Here is a 22,306-nt window from a genome sequence, read left to right as displayed (position 1 = left end):
CAGAAATGTGAGGTTTTCCCCTTTACAGGGAAACAACGTGGTACTGTTTCGTGGATCCACAAGGTTGTTTTTTTTCCCTTCTCTCTGCAGCAGTTTTCTGGTTTTCTTTTAATAGTTTCTCTAAAAAGATCTCATTTTCTGTAGCAGAGCCAGTGATTGATTTATACTTACATCCCATCTTTGATTTTTCTTGTTCTAGTGGTTTTGGTAGCCTAATATCACTCAGTTTTGCTTGTCATTCATTATGTTCAAATGGTGCTAGATTTCTGTTTCCAGTTTTTAAATAGAAGAAATAATAACCGCCTAGTACGAAAGCTTTGGGGATTATGGGTTTGGTTAATATCCTCTAAAAACAATTTCAAAAAACTGTACTAGAAGATTATAAATGACTTTTTATATGATTGTATCCCCTGGTGCTTTCAAATAAAAACACAATAAAGAGTCTAAATGCTCTTGGTCAGAAGGGCTAATCCTGGGTTGATGCCATTTACATTTAGATTTAAATAAGTCAGTCTATTTATTCTTCCAAAGTTGACTTCAGGTTTTAAATTGAGAATGCATGGAAATTAAAAGTCCTGGTGTGCTTGGGTATGTTTTGAAAAGTTAACGATGCCTAAATTCAGTTGACTTCTCAGAATAGTAACTACGATGAGTGTAAGGGGTCAGAAAATTCAGTTAGTTACGTTTGATAAAGCAATTCTGTTACAGCAGTCATTAATAATGGTCATCTGATAGGTAACTCGGGTAGAGTGAAGCAGAGTCCTTCGAGCGTGATCACACAAATGCTGTACCTGCAGGTGTGGGGGGCATGCACACCCCCCTGCACAGAGAGTCATTAACTGTGACCCCACTTTTATGGAGGTAGAGTTTAGCACAGCAGCCACAGATCCCCCACGCCCCTCGTGTGACGGACCCTACGGTAGTATGTGATAGTGAGAAACTCTTCTACTAGGCATCCAGGTCTTTGTTCTAGTTCCAGACGGACCTCATAACCAATGAAGAAAATCTGTTAATATTTCTCCAATCATTACATGAGGGATTCAGATATGATGTCTTCATAGAACTTACCCAAAATTCCAGGATGATGAGCTGTAATTCTACTTCAAATGACAAATGGCCCTAAGCTCAGGACATGGGGTGCATTCTGAGATTTTAGGATCAGCGGGAGGACTATTGAGGCCCTTGGCAGTAGCTCCTGGACAGGGTGTGTTTGGATGGAGCTGTGTAAGTGCAGGGATGGCATAAATCTGTTGCGGGTCAGCAGGGGACCTGCTGGCGTCTGGGCTTACTCTTTTCCACTGGGTCCAGGAGTTTGTCCAACCACAATCCTTTAAGCACAGGAGAATATCTAGGCCTGTTCTGACACACAAAAATTTTTGTTTGGCAACTCAAAATTCTTCAGCAAAACAGCAAACATTTATTTATAGCCATGTCTCTTATTTCCTCACCAATATATATGTTGTATATTAAATGAAAATCTTGAGGAAGGAGTGAACCTGGCCTTGGAGAATGGTGCCCTGGCCATTTTTGTCCTTCATTTTCTTTCTTTCCTTTCCCTTTAAGCAGCTTTGGCTCCCCTATTACGAGTTTTAATCCACTGTAAAACTTGGAGTCAACTTTCTTTAAAAACCATCCAACTGTTTCTCTAAAAACTGAATCTTCTTCCTCTTCTCAAGTCATTACTTCTCTAGGAAGATAATCTACATAGTCAAGTAAATATATTTTAGTTTTTTACTTAGACAATATACAGTTTTTGAGACTATGTGCCAGCGCTATCAAGACACCAAAGATAAGTCATTGCTCTTTGGTAGCTCGCAGGGGAGTGAGTCCCCTGATATCAAACCTTGTCCAGAAGCAGGGTCGGAAGGGCCCAGGGCCTGGTGACAGCCCAGCCCGCGCTACAGGGAGCTGAGGAGTCTAACCAACACGTGAAAGGGTAGGGCAGTTTCTGAACGAAGAGTTGTGATTGTGTGGGGGTACTGGAGGAGAGGCAGGCTGACGGGAAATGAGACCAGAGACTCTGACAGCAAAATCACCGTGGCTCTCCTCCCCTAAAAAACAAGCAATAGCATGAAATAAATGTGCTTCTACATTGTAGGCCCACCAGAAACGTGCTTTTAGAGGAGTTCTGAATAGCCTGATAGTAATGAAAGAAGAGAGCCCGGCATGGTGGCTCATGCCTGTAACCCCAGTACTTTGGCAGACAGAGGCGGGAAGAATCACATGAGGCCAGGAGTTGGAGACCAGCCTGAGCAACATCCAAGACCCCATCTCTACCAAAAATTTTAAAATGTAGTCTAACATGGTGGCAGTGTGCGCCTGTCGTCCCAGCTGTGCGAGAAGCCGAGGCAGGAGGATCACTTGAGGCCAGGGAGTTCAACGCTGCAGGGAGTTAGGATCCAACGGTTGCACTCCAGCCTGCGTGACAGAACAAGGCCATATGTCAGAAAAAGGAAAAGTCACCTAGATGAGGGTTCGCTAGAGAAACAAAACCAACAGGATGTCTGTGCATCTAGCTACATCCGTGTGTGTGGATATGATTAATAGAAGAGATATATTATAAGGAATTGGCTCCTGTTACTATGGAGGCTGAGAAGGCCCAAGACCTGTGGTTGGCAAGCTGGAGTCCAGGAGAAAGGATGGTGTAGTTCCCAACTGAAAGCTGGCAGGCTTGAGACCCAAGAAGAGCCAGTGTTTTAGTTCATGTCCAAAAGCAGAAAAAGACTGATGTCTCAGCTCAGCAGTTGGGCAGGAGGAATCCTTGTTTCGGGTCAGCCTTATTGTGCTGTCCAGGCTTCCAACTGATTGGATGAGGCCCACCCAACTGGGGCGAGCATCTGTTTTCCCAGGCTATCAATTCAGATGTAAACCTCACCCAGAAATACCCTCACAAACGCACCCAGCATACTGTTTGGCCAAATGTTTGAGTATCCTGTGGCCCAGTCACATTGACGCATCAAATTATCCATCATACTCCCTCAGTCTTTTAAATATCCAGAGATATTCTGCCAGACTAATGATTAAATTGACAGCTCCCTACAACTCTTTGTTTCTTTGAAATCCTCATGGTACCACAGAAATTGTAGACAATGTGATGTTATCATTGAAATATTGCCATCAATCTGTTTTGAGTATTTTTTGACATTATCTTTAGAATTGATAGCCAACTTATCACTGTGATTCAGAATATATTTCTATGTTCCGGTGGTTAAGAGCCTGGCGATAGTTTGGATTCCAGACTTGCTTCCTATAAGCTGTGTGACTTCGGGTATGTAGCTTAACTTCTCTGTGCCTTTGTCCCTTCATTTGTAAAATGTAGGTAATAATAATACCTAATTCTCAGTTATGGCAAAGATTAAATCAGTTAATGCCCATCAGCTAATACACGTGAAGACAAAGGTGACGGGCATAGAATGGACTCCTGTAGCCCCCGTCTTTTACTGTAAAATGCTGCTACAGCCTTAGCTCAGTATTACTTAAGTGTTGGGACTTTATGAGGAAAGCATCCTTACAAGAGCAGTTAACATTAAATGTACTCAATTAGTGTACACTTTGGAAAGACTAAAACCAAAACTTCAAAGCCTTAGTTGGCTTGAGAACAACCCAGATTTAGAAAATGAGTTAGGGAAGATGAAATAGAAAGTAACACATTTATAGAAGATGCAGAGGCAGTGAAGTGTTTGATTCACTTCACTACTTTAATTTATTATAGTCAGAGAAACTGGCCATATTTTAAATGGTTATTTGGCATCTCAAGAGGAAAAACATTTGCAAACAAACCAGTGTTCTCCAAAAGTGGGCTGGGAAGGAGAAACGCTTAGTGACGCTGGCTGTGAGGCCTTGGGTTGTGAGGAGTGGCAGGCGGATTGGTCGGGGCTGCACTGTTTGGGGTTGAAGGTGTTCATCTGTCCGGCAACCCTGGGTAATGCCACTTCGATTTAGGGCTCCTGAGCTTGTTGACAAAGCAACGAAAACACCCAGCTCTTTTTTTTCTCATTATTTCTGTCTGGTGTTAACAACCACAATAAGTAATTTCATGTCTGCTTAGCTAAGTTGTTCACATAATGTGAAATATATTTACAGGGTGATGGGTAAGGAAATCCTCTGATGCTCTGAGTTTAGTCTGTGAGTGCCTCAGTGTCTTTAGAGGGGTCTTTACTTTTACAGCCTGTGTTTATGTGAATGGTCTAGGAACCCACTACTGCTGATTACAACTCAGAAGCTTTAGTCCATCCCTAGTGTTTGAATAACCTGCTTCTCCCGGGAACTCATAGGTGAAGGAATGCAGTGCCTAAGCACAGTATCTGTTTTGTTCTAACACCTTTTTTTTTATCATGTATGAAGTATGTCCTTAGGACTGTGCATGTCACCTCTATCCATAACACTGTTAAAAATGTAATTTTTCGGATTTCAACTTCCCATGTCTGAAATGAGTCTTGTCAGTGAAAGTAAACTCAGATCCAGCTCTTGGACATTGATTGTGTTTGTCCATTTTGATTGTTACCTTGGGAAAATTCTTCCTCTGACTCACAGAGGAAGCCTTTGCCCATTTATCAAGGGACTAAAGATAGCTGAGGATTAAGTCTGAATAGAGTGATTACGCCTTTCAAAAACCCAAATAATGAAAAGTATTTTCTTGTTGGTATTGTTGTTGTGGCCTGAACTACTTGATAGTTCCCAATTATGCTGCGCTGGTGAATTTCTTCCTCCCTCACTTTCACATTTGTGTATGAATTTCTGTGCGGTTCTAATACATTTTATTCTATGTCTTTGAGAAGTTTCAGAGGAAATTTCATTGTGCCTCTCTATTTGTTATTATCATCCGAAGCCGTGGTTAAAGTGGCCCAGAGTCTTTTCAAGTATTATTATAAAGTTAAAATTTTTTTTAATCGCCAGGCTATTATGGTGAAGCCAGTTTTAGTCTATGATGTAAAGTCTGTTTCTTTTTTGAGAGCTAAACTCAGAAGGCACCGAGCTGTGCTGCTGAGTATTTTCCATTATCCCTTTCTTTCAGAAACCGCGCCATTCATTTAATACTTCATTACAACCCAACTGCAATATGTATACAGGGCGTGCAAAATGAGCCATTTTGTTTTAAAACAGATTGCAGATGAAAGGAAACCACTCATTTCTTGCTTGCTTGCTGTAATTACTAGAGCACTAATTACTCCAAATCGCTGACATCCAGGGTCAGTAAGGATGACAACAGAAAAATCAAAGAAAAGATGTGGCTCACTCGCTATGACAGATTTCTCTTAGTTCCAGCCACAGTATTTTTTATGGCTACTGTTTTCCAGTTTGAGGGTGGAGAAAAAAAGAGAGAGGAGAAGGACACAAAACAAACAAAACAAAACAAAACACAGCCACATGAAGATTGCTGAATGTTTACTATTATTTCATTCGCAGTTTGACGGTGAGAACATGTATATGAGCATGACAGAGCCGAGCCAGGACTATGTGCCAGCCAGCCAGGTGGGTTAATTAATCTTCTCTGCCTTGTTTCAAATTGTAATTAAACAAATTCAAAGAGTTGCATTGCAAATGAGTAGCACTATCAGTAACTGCCGCAATCAGGAATAATCATAATTTATAAACAAAGCATTTAAGCCTTGTTTCCAGTTAATGAGACAGAGCTGATAAAACGCGGAGTTGGCATTTGTTGAAAGACACTGCCTTGTTTTCTCTCCAGAACGGCAAGCAGCTGTTTTGCCAGCATGATCTTTCCTAAACAGTTGTTTTACCTTTAGGAAATAAAGTCTTTACAGGTGCAGGGTATTTGTGCTTTTGACGGTAGACGAGTTAATCATTGGAAGCTACACATGTCACAAATAGCTTTAATTATCAACTGTGGGGGCCATTTTCAACAAAACGTTACATTCAGAACCCAAATCACACGGCCGGTGGGCGCTTGAAGGCTGCTGTCAGATCTACAGGGGAGGTGGAGGAGGTGAGGGAGTGGGGAGGAACTTTCAGGCCCCAAAGCACAACCTGACTGAAACTTTCAAGGGCACCCTTTGTATCTATTTCACTGGGAATGGCTGACAAGGTATTTAATCATGAGAAGTGACAACAAAAGTCCAATGAGAATGTAAATGGTTACATTTATAAAAAGTAAATGCTTGGCTGTTTATTTTTAGATACTTAAGACCAGGCCCTATAATCCAGTGAGGGCATTTAAAGCAAAATTATAACTGCCCTTGGGTGTCAGTATAACAAAATACAAGAGCACCGTACGCAAAAAGAAATAGGTGCATGTGCGGGAGAGTTCATAGGAGCATTTTGTTGACACAAACATCTTTTTTCTTTTTCCCCCCAGAACAGTGAAAGCTTGGTAGTTTTTGAGTTTTGCATGTGCTATAAAATCTTAACATAGCAGTTTTCAATGCCTGCTTACCTGTCCACATAGATTTTGGTAATTAGAAGGAGTGTGGGAGCGGGCTTCTATTTTTCTGCAGAGTGATTGTCAGTGAGTTAAATCGAATGTGTATGTTAGGGATACACTCTGTGAATAAAACATCTCATCCTTAACTCAAAACAGAGGCAGGCCTGCATCTCCATGAACTTTGCCTTTAGGAGTCATTACAATCACAGGCTTCTCTGGCAGACGTTCTGGAAACTACACTGTATTGTTCAGCTGAAAAGGTCATGGTGAAGTTCAAAGATCCTGACTGTATTTCCTTCCATTCAACAGAGGTGATTTCTCTAAGAATACCCCTGGAAGGCTGAGCTTAGCATTTAGAATTCTGAACTGAATTCATTTGGCTAAGTAGCCTCTGAGAGCCATAGGTAGTTCTGAATAGAACTGTTTGATTAAAAAATGAAAAATGTTACTGTTAATTTTTTTCTAACCATCAATCCCAAAACTGTACTGACAAGTTTAGTATTATGATTAGATTAAAGAAGCTGGTATCATCTCTTTGGTGCCGTTAGGGTTTTGAAGTGTAAGGGCTAATTGAATTTGTTTGAAACAGTAGAAACACAAACTCAATAAATGATTGCTCTTATAAAGCATTTGCTCCCTTTCAGAGAATCATTATGTCCCTCTTAAAAGAGTTTTGGATAAAGGATTGGAAGTTCAGAGCATATATATCGTAATGGCTTGACTCCTTAGATTTTAAAATTCAAGTTCAATGCATAATGTGAAGCCCTTACTGAAATCAAGCAACTAACATTATTTTTCTTAATATTTCAGTCAGGAGTTACTAAGACTGTTTTCAATGTTTTAAAAGTGATAACTTAGAAAGAAGGAACAGAGGGCTCTAAATACATCTTGCATTTTCTAAAGACATGGCAGGTTTGTGAGCCAGGAGCAAACTCTTCTTTTTGTAGTGTGGTATATATGAAAATGTTTTTAGAATGTGCTATTTTAAAAATTAGACTAATGAAACATAATACACACTCTGGAGGAAGATAAGCTTCACAAATTACATAAGCTTAATGGCCTCAGCTAAATTTTACACTTAACATTCCTTTTGTTTACTGTAATATAGAATATTCAAGAATTCATTACCTGGTCTTCTTTTAGGGAATTTTAATCAATTTATCCCTTTAGGCGACCATAAATAAGATTTTAGTCATCCTGCAGGAAAAAAAATAGTTTTATTCTTTTTCCTACATAACATCAAACATCTGCATAGTTTAGTAATCCAAGACCACTTGCTTCATAGCATCACTCAACAATTATAATTCCTGTTCAATTTTCAAATCAGTACATGCTTTGGGACTTATAGAGTAAGTTGCTAAGTAGCAACATATGGTGCTCTACTGCTCCTGTGATGTTGCTGCAAGCAAATAGCATAATTCTAAACTTGAAATGATTTTTATAGAAAGCCAGTGCTGGAATTGCTCCAGAAAGGGAAATACACTGTAAAAATTAATGATATTCTTTTAGACAGTCCCCAAGGGCTCTTTGGCGCTATCTACTGCACTCACTGTATACCTCTTAAGCTAGAGCGTACAGATCCTTAAAACTTTTGCGTATAGTTTTGTAATTGATAGGCAGCTTTTAAATGGACTATTTTGCCCCACAGTAAGCCTGACGAGTATGTAATAAAAACCCGTAAGACTTCCAATTCGCTCTGGCACTATTCTTGGAATAGTGACCATTTTCTCCTCGAATAGCTATTAATGTGCTGGTCACTCACTATTTTAATTTAAAACATCATTTAATTTTTCTTACCGTGGATAGAACTTGAACTATACAATGCAGAAAGGTCTTTGTGTGCTTCCAAACCCTGGTTGAAGGGATTGTGTTGCTTCCCACCTCATCAACTTGGAGGGTCCTCCCTGCAGTTTGGGGGAGAATGTGAGGGGCTTATGACAGGAGAGCCAGAGGGGCAGCTCATCAGAGACCTGCTCCTTTCTCACTGGGAATTTGTGCTTGGTTGAGGCGACAGTATCTAGACCCAAAGGATACAAGGTAGCAGATAGACAGGATGGCCAAGTCCGGAGATTTAACGTACAAGGAGGAAAAACTGCCCTTAGGATTTTTGCTAAATGTGTAGATTTTACCTGTTCTTGCCACCAAAAAAAAAAAAAAAAAAAAAAGAGGCAGGGTAACTTAGTGAAATAGTGGTTATTACTCAGCCTTGCTACAGGTTACTTGATTGAACCAGAATTTTTTAACACATCACTTCCTCCATGACCTTGGCCTTTGCTCTGTTTGGTTCCCCTCCATCCCACGTCACTTCCTTCGTTCTCTTCTCCTCCCTCCCTCCCTCCCTCCCTCCCTTCCTTCCTTCCTTCCTTATTTCCTTCCTTCCTTCCTTTCTCCTTCTTTCAATCACTGTCACCCTTGAAGTTTGAACTAATTTTCTTGTTAATTCTGAGCATCATGGTCAACCCTAAATATTAAATGTCCTGACCCAAAGTCATATTTTAAGTGATTCTTACGTTGTGATCTTACGTTTCTCTTTCTCTGCTCCAACCCCCACGTAAGCTCTATCTCTGTCCCAGTCCCTCAAATCTCAAGAATAAAAATGACAGTGGTAAAATACAGCAATATTATGTTTCCCTGGACCCTTACACCAAGCATTCGACATAGGTTTCATAGAAGACGTTTCGAAAATAAAGTCTGAATAGTGTGCGTGGATCCACGGCCGCTCTGGTGTGAGTCTCAGCTTTAGGTGTCACTGCTGGACACCTATTCCTGACGGCAGTGCTGACTCAACCTTTCAGCTCATCAGGCCACAACTCGTCACCTCCAACCTGCTTCCTCACCCCCTAAATGTCTCTTTGTTCCTGTACCGCCTGTAGTTTGAAGTGTCAACACCGCCTACCCAAACACCCAAGGCCCCTCGTCATTCAGCCTCTAGTTAATACCAGACAGCATTGCTTCTACTTTCCACTTAACTTTGGAATCTGTCGCCTTTTCTCCAACTACACAATGTCTGTCTTCGTTCTGGGCCTCACAGTTTCTCACAAACTCATTCCGCCTTCTCTCACTTCCACATTTCTATTCTCACTTTGGCTAAATAGTGCCTTGCCAGTGTCAGGTCCGAGTTCCCGAGGCACATATTTGCCCCTCTGTGTCATCCGGCACAGGAGGCACCCTCTTTTACCCACCCGATTGTGAGCTTTTGGTGGTGGAACTTGCTCTTCGTTCTGTCCAGATCTCCTAAAATAATGTCCGATATATCAGAGATAGGCGGCATTACTTGTTGAAAAATGAGTATTAATTTGTGTTAATTCTGTTAATTTTACATATTAACAGAAGTTTCGAGCACTTCTGGCTTCTTGGAGAATCATTTCAAGTAGAAGATACAAAGAGTTAAAATGATAATAAACTGGATAATCATAGGCAGTTATTTTTACAGTGATATGTTTTTTGTCTTTAGCAATACAATGGCAACAGAACCAATAGGATTCTCTTAAGTTTTTTATTTTTATACACCTATTTTCTCGAATCTTCCATTAGAATGGTGTTTTGAGATTTGCAAACACATTAATGACTATGGTTTTTTTAAACGCATGTTTTCCTAAATGAGAAAATTCTTCAGGTTAGAGTGTAAACGGGGTATGACAAAAAGGGCCTAGAAAGTATAATATTTTTAAAGCTATTTTTTGGGGAAAAAAATCCCTTTCCTATGGGCCATAAAATTTCCATGATTGTGACATAAATTTGAACTATAAATTAGACCACTTACTTTTAGATTGGGTCCTTTTGGCAGAAATTTCAGAGATAAAATCAACTTGACTTTTTGACCATTGACCCAATAAAATGATAAAGCTGCCACACTTTGAGTAATCTAGTTAGTCTAACAAAGTCTGGCATCTTAACAAGCCGATACTAGTTTCTCAAACCAGTCTTCAGTGTAACATTCAAATGATTACGCTGTGCAGTCCCGGAGGTATTCATTACAGACAAAATTGGTCTTGTTGCCTCGCATACAAGCTGAGTTTTCAATGGGAAATGAAAGGATGCCTGGAAAAATAGGCCACCTAATTAAGTTAAACTACGCTAGCATTTGGCTCGACATCTTCATTACTCAAAATTAAAAAGATGCTTCACTTGAGCACACAAGTTACTATTGTTTATGTTGTTTTCTTCCTAAATTGGCTTCTTACATGGAAGTCTGTTTTTCAGCATTATATCTTAAAATAGCTCCCATATTTCTTGCAGTTTATAAAAATGTCTTAATAGCTGTGTGGATACTGAATACAGGCACCATACAAATATATATCTTAGGGCTGGTGATAGCCAAACACACACCAGTCTTTCTGTATTTTTTTGCGGGGGAGGGGAGGCATCCACATCGGAATAGTTGAACTTTAGATAATTCTTTACCCACCCAGCCTTTATTATTATTTATTGTGATTATTATTATTTTAGTGGAGGATTGACTCTGTTAGCTGTAAAATGATCATGTACATGAAAAAATGAATTCCTGGGAAATGTAAATAGACCTTAAAGTTGAAACTGAAATTCATTCATTTAGAAATTACTTTCTAAAATCACAAATTTGTCCAGTAAAAGCGTTTTCCTCAGCAGCAGAGCTATTTTAGGAACATTTTAAAACATAAACATATGTAGAGCCTACCGTCTCCTGATTGCCAGTTTCTACTCATTGACACTAATGAGGCTGCTGACAGGTTAAATGTGGTGTATCATATACATTTCCAAGCTGTGGGATTTGTGAATATAAGACTCATTTTTTATTTCAGAAAATGAATGTTTGTTGCTGGGTATACATGAGAATTTTATTATAATTGTCTAATAGTATGTTTTTTCAAGCATTAGGGAAATGTATTTCAGTGATAAAAATTATGAAAATATCTGACCAAAATAGCATTACTGGTAAAAACAGATTCTCAAAATCTCCAGCTCCATGTGGTACATGGTTTGCTGTGTGGGCAAATGTTGCGTGATGCCAGCACATTTAGGCCTTGGGAAGAAGCCCGGTGGTTCCTCTACTCAGCCTGAATAGTTAGGCCCTGGAATTTGATACCTTTTGAAAACAGCCCTTTGGCTTATTCACAGTTGTATTTTGAAGACTTTTTTTTCTTCGGCACATGGTCAATTATAAAAGACTATATGATCCTTCCTGTTAAATCTTGTCATTATAACATGCTGTATTTTTTCTGCCACTTATCATAAAACTATCACTAAAGAATGTCCCCAAGAATATTTCAAATTAATAACAATCATATGTTGAATAATGTCACCTGTTTATGCCAACTCCATTTCTTTTTATTTTCTTTCTTTCTTTTTTTTTTTTTTAAGAGACGAGAGTCTCACTATGTCACCCTCGATAGAGTGCCATGGCATCACAGCTCCCAGCAACCTCAAATTCTTGGGCTTAAGCGATTCTCTTGTCTCAGAGTCTCAAGTAGCTGAGACTACAGGCGCCCACCACAATGCCTGGCTATTTTTTGGCTGCAGTTGTCATTGTTGTTTAGCAGGCCCGGGCCGGGTTTGAACCTGCCAGCCTCAGTGTATATGGGCAGCGCCCTACCTACTGAGCTACAGACACTGCCCTACGCCAACTCCATTTCTAAGTCTCTTAAAGATTGTTCTAAATCGAAACAGCCCTGAATTTTAAAAATGTCAATGTGTCAGCCAGGAATGGTGACTCAGCCTGGACTCCCAGCACTTTGGGAGGCCGAGACAGGAGGATCACTTGAGCTCAGAAGTTTAAGACCAACCTCAGCAAGAGTGAGACCCCCGTGTCTACTAAAAATAGAAAAATTAGAGGCAGGGGTCATGGTGGGCTCCTGTAGTCCCAGCTACTCGGGAGGCTACTGAGGCAGGAGGATCGCTTGAACCCAGGAGTTTGAGGTTGCTGTGAGCTGGGCTGACATCAGGGCACTCTGGCCTGGGCAACAGAGTGAGATTTTTGTCTCAAAAAAAAGAAAGAAAGAAAAAGAAAAAAAGAAATTCAGTGTCAAGTAGAAGCAGTTTGCCCACTTTTAGTATGAGAACACTGAGGCTCAGAAAAGCCGAGGTGTTTTCCACCCACCTGTATCCTCTGAGACTGCCTTCTGCACATCCTCACCTGCCCCCCCAAACACCCTTCAAAAAGTGTCAAGTTTCCCTCTGAAGTTTCAGTTCCTCGGTTTGGGAGCATACCTAACTACACTTCCCAGAAACACAAAGAGGGTTTCTTTTGGTTTAATCTTTATCTATTTCCGTATTTTTTACTTTCTCCTGTGTTCTTCCTGATCGATGTTATTTCAGTTTTGGACATAAAAGCATTTTAATCATAACCCTTAATGATTTGAAATTAATTGGTGGTTATGTTGGAACATGTTCTCCCCACAGTCTTTGTTGTTCCTCTTTTTTTTTTTTTGTGGTTTTTGGCCAGGGCTGGGTTTGAACCTGCCACCTCCAGCATATGGGACCGGCGCCGTACTCCTTGAGCCACAGGCGCCGCCCCTCTTTGTTGTTCCTCAACTGTGATAACTGATCCTGTTGGTAGCAGAGTCAAGAAAGTGACTTCTAAGACTCAGTGTCAACTTATTCAAAGGGATAGCCTTGTCTGGAACTCACAAGGGCCCTGGGGGTTGCTATTTGAGCACAGTGAGGAAAGCTTCCCTATATGCAACTGGGCTTCCTAGCATTTCACAAGAAGGCTCTCCTTACACACACACACACACACACACACATACAGACACACACACGGTGAGGGCTGCTTCTTTCTGATGTTCTCACCTCAACTACATGTCTTTTCTTATAGAGATGATGTTAAGTTTCTGTAGTAGGAAGCATCTGCTTGGCTGGAAGTTTATAGTAGCACTCTCCTACCCCAGTGTCAGCAATGAAGTAAATTCATAATAATTAATTACAATAAGAACAACAACAATAATAATAATCATAACAGCTGTCAGTGGGAAGTACCTCTTTCTCATAAGGAGCTAACCAACGGTTTGCAGACATCATCTCATTTCATCTTTATGATAGTACAGTGAGGATGAGAAACAGAGTGACTAGACTAAACGTCCAAAAGATAGGAAATATCGGAGCCAGGACCCTGACTCCGTAAGCTGGACAGCCCACAATGGAGTCCATCCTTGGTCAGCTAGGCTTAATTTTATTTTAGAACTTTAAGGTCAAAATGTTGACACACGTGCTTCAGTCCTTTATAGCACTGAGATAGTTACAGTGTGTTACACGGGAAGGAATACTCTGAGAAATAGTAAGTTGGGCCAAACGAGACCATGGATATCTGATAATTTTTTAGCTATAATAGCAGTAATTTCATATTTATTCCCATAAAAGAGCAATACAGGTGCAGTAGTTCTCTGCTACTGGCATTTGTTGATCTGGAATGATGATCCCTTCTCCTTTTTCTTTCCTAGCCTTTTTCACACCACCCGCCCCTTCCCCCTGCAGTCCAAGTCCAGGGCTCGCTCCCCCCATGGACACTAACAAAGCACAGGAGGTCTCTCCACAGGCCATGTCTTACCCTCCCCCGAGGATCCCACCCTCTGGGAAACTGAATGTGACGGGGTCTTATCTTCATTAAATTAGGGCAATTCTTTCTACTTGTTCAACTCTTTTTTTTCTTCCACATCCCTACTTTCAGCCGACATAAGCTTTCTTTGTAGCAAAGATGTAGGGAGGGAAATGACCTCCACTATATAAAGGTTCTTTCCTGGTACAGCAATCCAAGGAAAAGGACGTGCCTATCAGTGTGTGATGAGTAGAGACAGGAGCTTCTTTTTCTCTTCTCTGGATCCCTTGATTGAAGAGCCAAACCAAGAATACAGGCCACCTGTCAGCTCCAGTCCTCCGCTCATTTGGTTTATTTATGCAAAATGTGAGTTCATACACCTAGTATTTACTGATTTCTACTCACAGACAAAACCGAAAACTATAGCTATAAACACTTACAGCATGTATTTTAAAATTTATATATAAAATATATGCCTTTAAAAGTAGGCTGACACTGAGGCTCGACCCCATGCTGGCTGCTTGCATCTGATTGAGCACCTAGAACCTGTCAGCAAAAATGAATTTAATACAGGGCTTTTTTTTTTTTTTAAAGAAAAGTTATTGAAACTCCAAGATACGTATGTTTAAAAATGTTATATTAAAACCAAATGCATTTCATTCAACTATTAAATGTGAAACAAATCTATATAATGATTCTGTGGGTTTACCCATTACTCAAATGGTTCTATAAATATGAGGAAATAAATTAACTTCTCTGTACCTCATCTTCCTCATCTGCAAAGTGGGGAGATGATTTCTTAGGTTTCTTCTTGAGCAAACATTCCATGATTCCATTTAAGTGTAAATATAGAACTCTACAACATTGTCCCCTCGGGAAATAAATGAATAAGGTTATTCATTCTAGCGTGATTTGTAACAGAAAAATTAGAAACATCCTAAATGTTCAAGATAGAAAATTGGTGGAATGAATTATAGAACATGAAGATAATATACAGCTGTTTAAACAATAATATAGCCAACATGTATTTGCATGGGAAATTTTTCACAATTCATTTTAAGTGATCAGAATAAATTATATAATGATATAATTATATAATCACGATGTAGCTAACGTTTATTGATTGCTTCTTCTGAACGTGTGTATTACCCGAAGTGTTTACATTACCTCATTTATCTTATTTAATCCTAATAAATACTTAATAAGTTTAATATTATCATTCCTGCCTTACAGCTATGGAAACTGAGGCTTAGAGAAATTCAGTGACTGCATCTGCCAAGATATGGACTGAGATTTGCATTTAGAATTTCTAGCTTTGAGATCAGAGCCCCCAAAAAACAAATATAAACAAACAAACGATCAAAAAGATCAGAGCCCTATGATCTGACTTTCGTTATTAAAAACAAAAACAAAAGCCCCAAACACTAAAATTCTTGAACAATAAACATTTTAGTAATGTTTTGTCCTAAGTGGTTGAATTAAAGGTGATTTTTTTTTTCATGTATGTTTTCTACTTTTTAAAAAACTGGTTGCATAGGTTATTTATGAAGGAAAACCCGAAACTTTAGAATTGGACCTCGGGATGTTTGAACTCAGTTTCAGAACTGAGAACAATGTAGATGAGAAAAAAATTACAGGTTGCCTTTTATATAAAATTATAGACTAAACAGAGAGATGAAAGACGTCAGTGATCCCCATTAAGCAATGGATGTGTAATGCTGACCTATCTGGCATGATGTGCTTGAGCCCCGACTAACTTTCAGAAGTACCTTCTCTGCGTCAGTCAGAGTCTCTGATTATTCGTGTGTGGACTGTTGGGGAAGTACGTTATTTGTTTTCTGGAAGCTTGGGGGGTTTTTAGCGGAAGGGGAGACCCTTATTTATGACAGCTGAACCCAAGGCCTGGTTTTAAAATGTCCCCTAAAAGGTACTGCTTAGAAGCTTTGTAGACCCCAAGCAATGCTGAGAGAAGGCAGATCCCTGCTCTACTCCAGTATCGTGAATGGCTGTTGGCAGGAAAAAACCTCTCCCTGAAAATGGTAAGGGAGTTTTTTGGAAGTACATGGGGAGGGGAATCTGGCACCAGCCATTATAGAAGAAAAAAAAAATTTTTTTTTTTTTTCAGATTTTTTTTTTGGCCGGGGCTGGGTTTGAACCCATCACCTCCAGTACATGGGGCCTGCGCCCTACTCCTTTGAGCCACAGGCGCTGCCCAAAGGAAGAAAATTAAGTTACCCTGCCCCACCCACAACTAATCTGATTCAAGTGTTTAGCTTACAACCCCTGAACCCCCTGAATCCTGAAAGTGTCAGCCTATAAGCCCTGACCTCAAGGCGCAAAGCTCTCCCAGCCCCTGGCCCCAGGAAGAGCTAAGGGCAGATGTTCTCTGGGGTAGGCTCCAGGTGATCCTGCTCTCTGGCCTCGTGCAGGCTTTGACCACTGGTTTTACATAATGGAAATTTTGTGTTGCACCCCAGTCCCAGTAAAAGCCTTCATTGAGCCTAGTACCCCAAAGATTGATTGATGGGACCAATCTTGCCCTTGAAATTATCTTTTTTTTTTTTTTGCGTCACACAGCTCACAGCAACCTCCAGCTCTTGGGCTTACGCGATTCTCTTGCCTCAGCCTCCCGAGCAGCTGGGCCTTGAAATTATCTGACAGGTTGAAGACCTGAGCTTGCTGTTGAACCTCCTTGCTCAGACTTGTTCATTTGTCCCTTCTGTGCGCCTCCCTGATCACTTATCTTAGCAGGAGGGTCTGATCTCCTGGCCCTGATATGGGTGTAAATCTGCTTGATTCCCTTGATCATCCCAGGGCTTCAAGTAATTCCTCTTTCATTCACACTGTCCTCTCACTTCATTTGACACCTCAGACCTGACTGCTCTTTATCCGGGGCCTAAGTTCTATTTCTCTCTTCTCATGAACTCCCTTTATAACAAACTGTGTCTTCTGGTTCTTTGTCTCTGACACATAGTAGGTACACATCGAGTGTTGCTAGAATAAATGAGGGACTCGTCGCCTTCAACTTAACACGGGTTACGGAAATAAATGAGCACAAATAAAATAAATGTTATGCTTTCTACCAAAAATCTCATTCTAGTAACTGTTGCTTGAAAAAATTAGTACATTGTGTGTTTTTAAAGGAAGATGATTTATTGCTATTGTCTAACATGTGAAGAAAGACAAAAAAATTGTTTGCAGGATCATTGGCTTGAGCACATCAATGGCACTGTTGGACGATTCTTTGCTGAGTGTTAAGATGATTTATGTAACAGACCAAAGCTTTCCACAGTAATACATTATAGTCTTGAGCTATCAACCCTCGTTCATGCAGAGACAAAGGAATCTGAAAAATACCTACTTCTGAAGGTCTTCTAAAAAGAAACCAGAGATTAGGTTGATGCTCTTTAAATGCTTTCAAGAAAAATCACCAGCACCTGCAGTATCTTAACTCTCGAAAATACACAGAGAAAGTTTATTATTTTTCTAATAAACTTTTCAGTTTATTTTGCTTTTCATTCGGTTATCTGAACCACAAAACAAGAATGTTCAGTAATAGGAGACAAAACATGACTAAACATTGGAATTTTCTATGCTTAAGCTTCAGGAATTATGTTACAGATTAAAAATTAAGGCATTCGGTGTATGTTTGATGGCAGTACTATCTATTTATGCTTCAAATAAAGTTCTATATGAGAAGCATATTTTACCAAGTTATAACCGTAGCCATATTTTTAGTGTATGCATGACTGTATGAATCCATCACATAATTTAAAGATACGTACAAGATGGTATCTTTTGAATTCTTTTGAGTTATGGGACTTGTTGTCACCAAAGATTGAGTATTCTGTATGGTGATTGCAATATGTAGACAGAGACCCACAAATCCAGTGTCTCTTGGTGGAAAGACTGGGTTTTAAAAAGAGAAGAAAAGGCAAAGTCCAGGAGAGATCTCCCTTTAATCGTTCCTGGTTAGCGTATATTAACACTCTATCTAAGTATGAAAACACGAATTCTCTGACTTCAAAAGAAAAGTCAGCATAATTAACATTCCACTTCCAGATGTAATAATGTAGACTAAAAATATAAGAACAGGCTGTAGCAAAAGGAAATGTAGGCTGCAAAAGGAGAAAATAATGTAAACAGGATACCCAGATTGTGGAATTTGGAAAGCAGTAGGAGGAAAAGGAGCCCATGTCTTCAAACAAACAAGGCCAATGAGATCTTCCAGAAATCGGCTGAGAAGTTTCCTTTCATTTTCACTGAAATGAGAGGCTGGGAAGGTTGGACCCAGGAAGGACTTGGGCTTTAGTCAGATGGCTGAAAAGGCATCTGAGTGGCTCAGACGGAAGCAGATTGGAGGGACCCCCTTACTTTCCTAACCCCTGTCTCTGGATTCTAGCCTCAAAAGTGATCCTTCTGATTAGCAGTTTGACCTCCTAACCAAGAGTCACCCAGGGAAAATAGCCTTTCCAGGACTTAGCCAGTGGGGAAGAAAGTGTAGCTTTTGTGCAAAACTAAACAGTGACATTCTGGTCACATTGGCCTTGTACCTGGTAGGGAGGAGTGGACTGTCAACACCTGCCGGGCCAGGCCCCCAGGGGTCAGGGAGGGAAATCATCTGCATTCTGCTCATTAAGTCATCCTGAGCACCTTCCTCTGTTATTCACCATCTTTTTATTCTTTAATTAAAAAATACAATTTAATCCCATTAAAATGAAGGTGAAGCCTTATCTTAGCTATTTATGGGGAGCAATTAAATAAATACATTAATCATGAATGGGGCTCATCAATGGCAAATATGGGTATACTAAAATTCTGTTATAATGAGGTTTGGGGGAACGTGTCTAAATCCTCAATCATCCTGCCTATAGGTGTTGGACATAACCCCATCCATGATACGTAACCACAGCTGGGTAAAACTTGAGTTTATCAAGCACTTTCTGTCTGGCAAACATGCACTGTTAAGTTTTTTAACTGTGTTTTTGTTTGTAATGCTCAAAAAAACTCATTGGGCAGTTTTTGAAACTTGAGGTTCATGAGGGATAAGATACTTGCCTCAGAACCCAAGGGAAGAAATGCTTTGCAGACCCCAGGTACAAACTCTGTCCATTGGATTCACAAGCCTCGGGTCTTTCTGATTCGTGCTGTGCCTTTCTTGTCAGTCCTTGAAGGACACCTTGTGTACCTCCCCCCAGTCCAAAATCTGTCCCTTCCTCATCAGAGGAAGGTGCAGCACTGTGTGAGCTAAATGTGCAGCTGTCATATTTTAAGGTTTTAAGAGGATGGCCTAAAGTTGTCATTGACTCTATTTAGAACTGTAAAAGTACTCTCTTGAGGTTGGTACTGTTTTGAAATTACTACTTTAATTAACGCTCCCAACAGTACCCATGGGGTCTTGCGAAGTTCATCCATTTTCCAGAATTAACTAAATCTCCTAGTAACACACTGCACTCTAATTCAGGGCCCTTTGGGGGCGATGCTCGGCCAATAGCCAGACTCTCCAGTGTCCATCACGAGTGAGCAGCTGAAGATGAGGGAGAATCTGGTTAATTCACAATAACTTAAGTTTGAGTTCTGTGAATCCTTTGGATCATGTTATGGTTTGGTTTAGACCAAATCACTTTATATGCTTATTTGTTTCAAATTTACCTTTAGTTAATATGGTAGGGATCTAAGATCATTGAAAATATGGTCTGAATTTCACCCCACTGTCCCCAAGTACCTTCTCTCCAATTGTGTGGACAGACATCATTGATGCATTTGTTTATTCATTCAACAAACATCAAACACTAGGCAGCCTCACGGGGAGTAAGGGAATGCGCTGAATCACAACCTATTGTATCCATCCCCCCAAACTGCAAATTGTCTGCACTGTAAAACTCACCATTGTTAGGTTAAACATATCCCTAGTAAGGTTTTAAAAGTCAAAATCAATCCATCATATCATAGAAGCCAATGTTGAGGAATTAGCTAATTCATTTCCACATAAAAAGTAATCAGTCTGGCATTGCACTTTTTTAAGTTCTGGGACATTTTGACATTTATACAATTACCACTCTACTTTAATATGGCATCAATTACAGTGTAATGGGCTCGTGGCAAATAACCGTATTATGACTTCTAATGTAAAGAACAGAAACTACTGAGTAACTTTATGTTGTTACAATTCTTGATCCACATAACTACCCATTACCAGTGAAGTTGTGGAATCTGTGGTTTGGGTATATAATTGCATAGATTAAATAACGTTAATGTGTAATTACGTGAAAATAAACCATGGAGCTTAGCTAAATGGGAGTACAATTGTTATCACTGAAAGTAAAGCTATACCAATTAAACCTTCCTTTAAAAAACCACAAATTAAGATTTAACTACTCTAGGATAAAAGTCATAGTGTAACAAAGGTAGACTGTCCCTTAGTATTTTCGGAGGTTTCATGGCATTTCCAAAGTTAAAAACATCTTTCTTCTTTCTCATTGGAATTAATTGTGGCTTATTCAAGAGAGCTTCAAACAGGCACCAATTAACTTCTTAAAAGATAGGTATCAACAATTCAGCATTTGCAGTGTTGACAAAGGGACAAGTCATGGAATCTTGTGTTTCAAGAGAGGAAATATTTAATTTCAGTGAGGGGGCAATGGGGTGAAATTCGGGGAGAAAAAGACCTGATACTCATGCTTATTCTTAAATTATGAAATTTTGTTTATCAAAATTGGGTGTTGGCAATTTTGTGTCATTCAGCCTAATAAAATAGTAGCAATTAAACTACTGTTGTCAATATCATAGTAATAAAAATGCCCTCTTCATATACCTATTCCTCAGATATATTGACTTGATCTTTTACCAGCTGAGTGAAAACAGAGGAGTTATTTAATTTCTGAGCCTCAATTTTCTCTTCTGGAAACTGGGAGTAATAATAGCTACCAAAAGATTGGATTAAACAAAGACAACACAGTCAAAGTGCGTTGATACAGTGCGTTGAATGAACTAGGTATTAATAACACAATTCCCCTCTCTCACCTTCCTTTTGGGCATCTTTTATGCTACTTCCTGTGTGAATACTTGTTCAAAGAACTGACGGCTTAGATCTGTAAGGTCTAAAATATATCCCACGTATGAGAATTTAATCAAACTTGTAATGTCAACACCTAGCACTAATATATTTTCCAGAGACGAGATATAGACTGTTCACAGGAGAATTTGATAACATGTAATTTGAACTTTTAGAGGTGGTGATTTTTTCTTAGCAGAACCTTATATATTAAAGAAAAATTATCATCAGGGGATCAGTCTTCCCTCAGATACCCTCTGTCTTTAACTTAAACGTGCGTCTCTGTGACCAGGTCTACATTCCAGATGTTCCGAGTCGCTCTTCATCTAAACTTGTCCTCTGACAGCTCCTAAACAAATACATCAAAACTCGTACAACATTTAACAAGTAGAACTTGAAGATTTTCTTTCTGTTAGACAAATAGACGCCATCTGGAAAAAATAACCCCAGGCGCTTGGACGCAGGAGCATGCGGCTTATTGGCTGAACACCCAATGAATACCTTACACTACTTTCTTTGGCGCCTGCCCTCTGCCTGCTCATTTCAAATCTTGCACACTTGAGCAGACGCTGGGCTGTTAGACAAGGGAATCCTTGTTAGCTGTGCACCCAAACATTGAGGAAGGCTCTCTTCATTTGAAAGATAAGCTTGCAAGAATTATCTGGACCAAAATGTTTCCTTTCATATTATGGCACCTGTTCCATATCCAGGACTGGTAAATGTCAATGTGTATTTGATATTAATTGGTAACAATGTTTCAGGTTTCCATTCTTCCTTATATTTTTCAACACTTAACCCACATTCCATTTTAAACAGGCGTATCCTCATATAATCTCTCCTTCCTTCTTTCCACCCCTCCTTCATATTTTATCTAAAGCTAATTTGTAAAAGAAAATGCTCCTGGTATGTTAATGCTATTTATTTTACTGATTGGTTTTTATTCCAGAATTAATATCATAATAATGTTAGTATTACTTTGCCTTTAAAAATGGAATGAACTCAATTTAAATGGTTGCATTGTTATTTATCAGTTGTAGGGGGAAATAAAATAAATATTAATAGAAATAACGAAAACAATCTTTACTTTTATTTTGATGATAAAATCCTCTTGGTAAAAATAGCATTTAATGGGGCATTTTTCTATCAAACTTTCAGTACAATCACACGTAAGCAGATGCCGAAGTTACTTCTTCACTAAGAACTTTTCTTTTGTCGATTGTGAGCAGGGAGCTTTTCAAAACTCAAAAGCAATTGCCCCAAAATTTCTGGAATTCATTTTTATTATATCCCATGATCTGAGCAGTAGGGAGCCCTGTGAAACATGTTTGATCAAACATTAATTTTATAAATTGCCTTCCTT

The 22,306-nt window shown here is 39.5% G+C and overlaps 1 protein-coding gene across 1 annotated transcript in view; it reads left to right on the top strand.

The window, feature by feature from the left end:
• The window catches only part of TOX (thymocyte selection associated high mobility group box), a 317,136-nt gene that overhangs the window by 150,378 nt on the left and 144,452 nt on the right, over nucleotides 1-22,306 (top strand). The window contains exon 2 of the mRNA XM_053559342.1: nucleotides 5,407-5,472. Coding sequence (XP_053415317.1) covers nucleotides 5,407-5,472 — 66 coding nt within the window. The remainder of the gene's footprint in view (nucleotides 1-5,406; nucleotides 5,473-22,306) is intronic.

This window comes from Nycticebus coucang, chromosome 13 (assembly GCF_027406575.1).
Source record: "Nycticebus coucang isolate mNycCou1 chromosome 13, mNycCou1.pri, whole genome shotgun sequence".
NCBI lineage: Eukaryota > Metazoa > Chordata > Mammalia > Primates > Lorisidae > Nycticebus > Nycticebus coucang.
The sequence above is the reverse complement of the archived record's forward strand: the minus strand, read 5'-3'. Positions and strand labels throughout refer to the sequence as shown.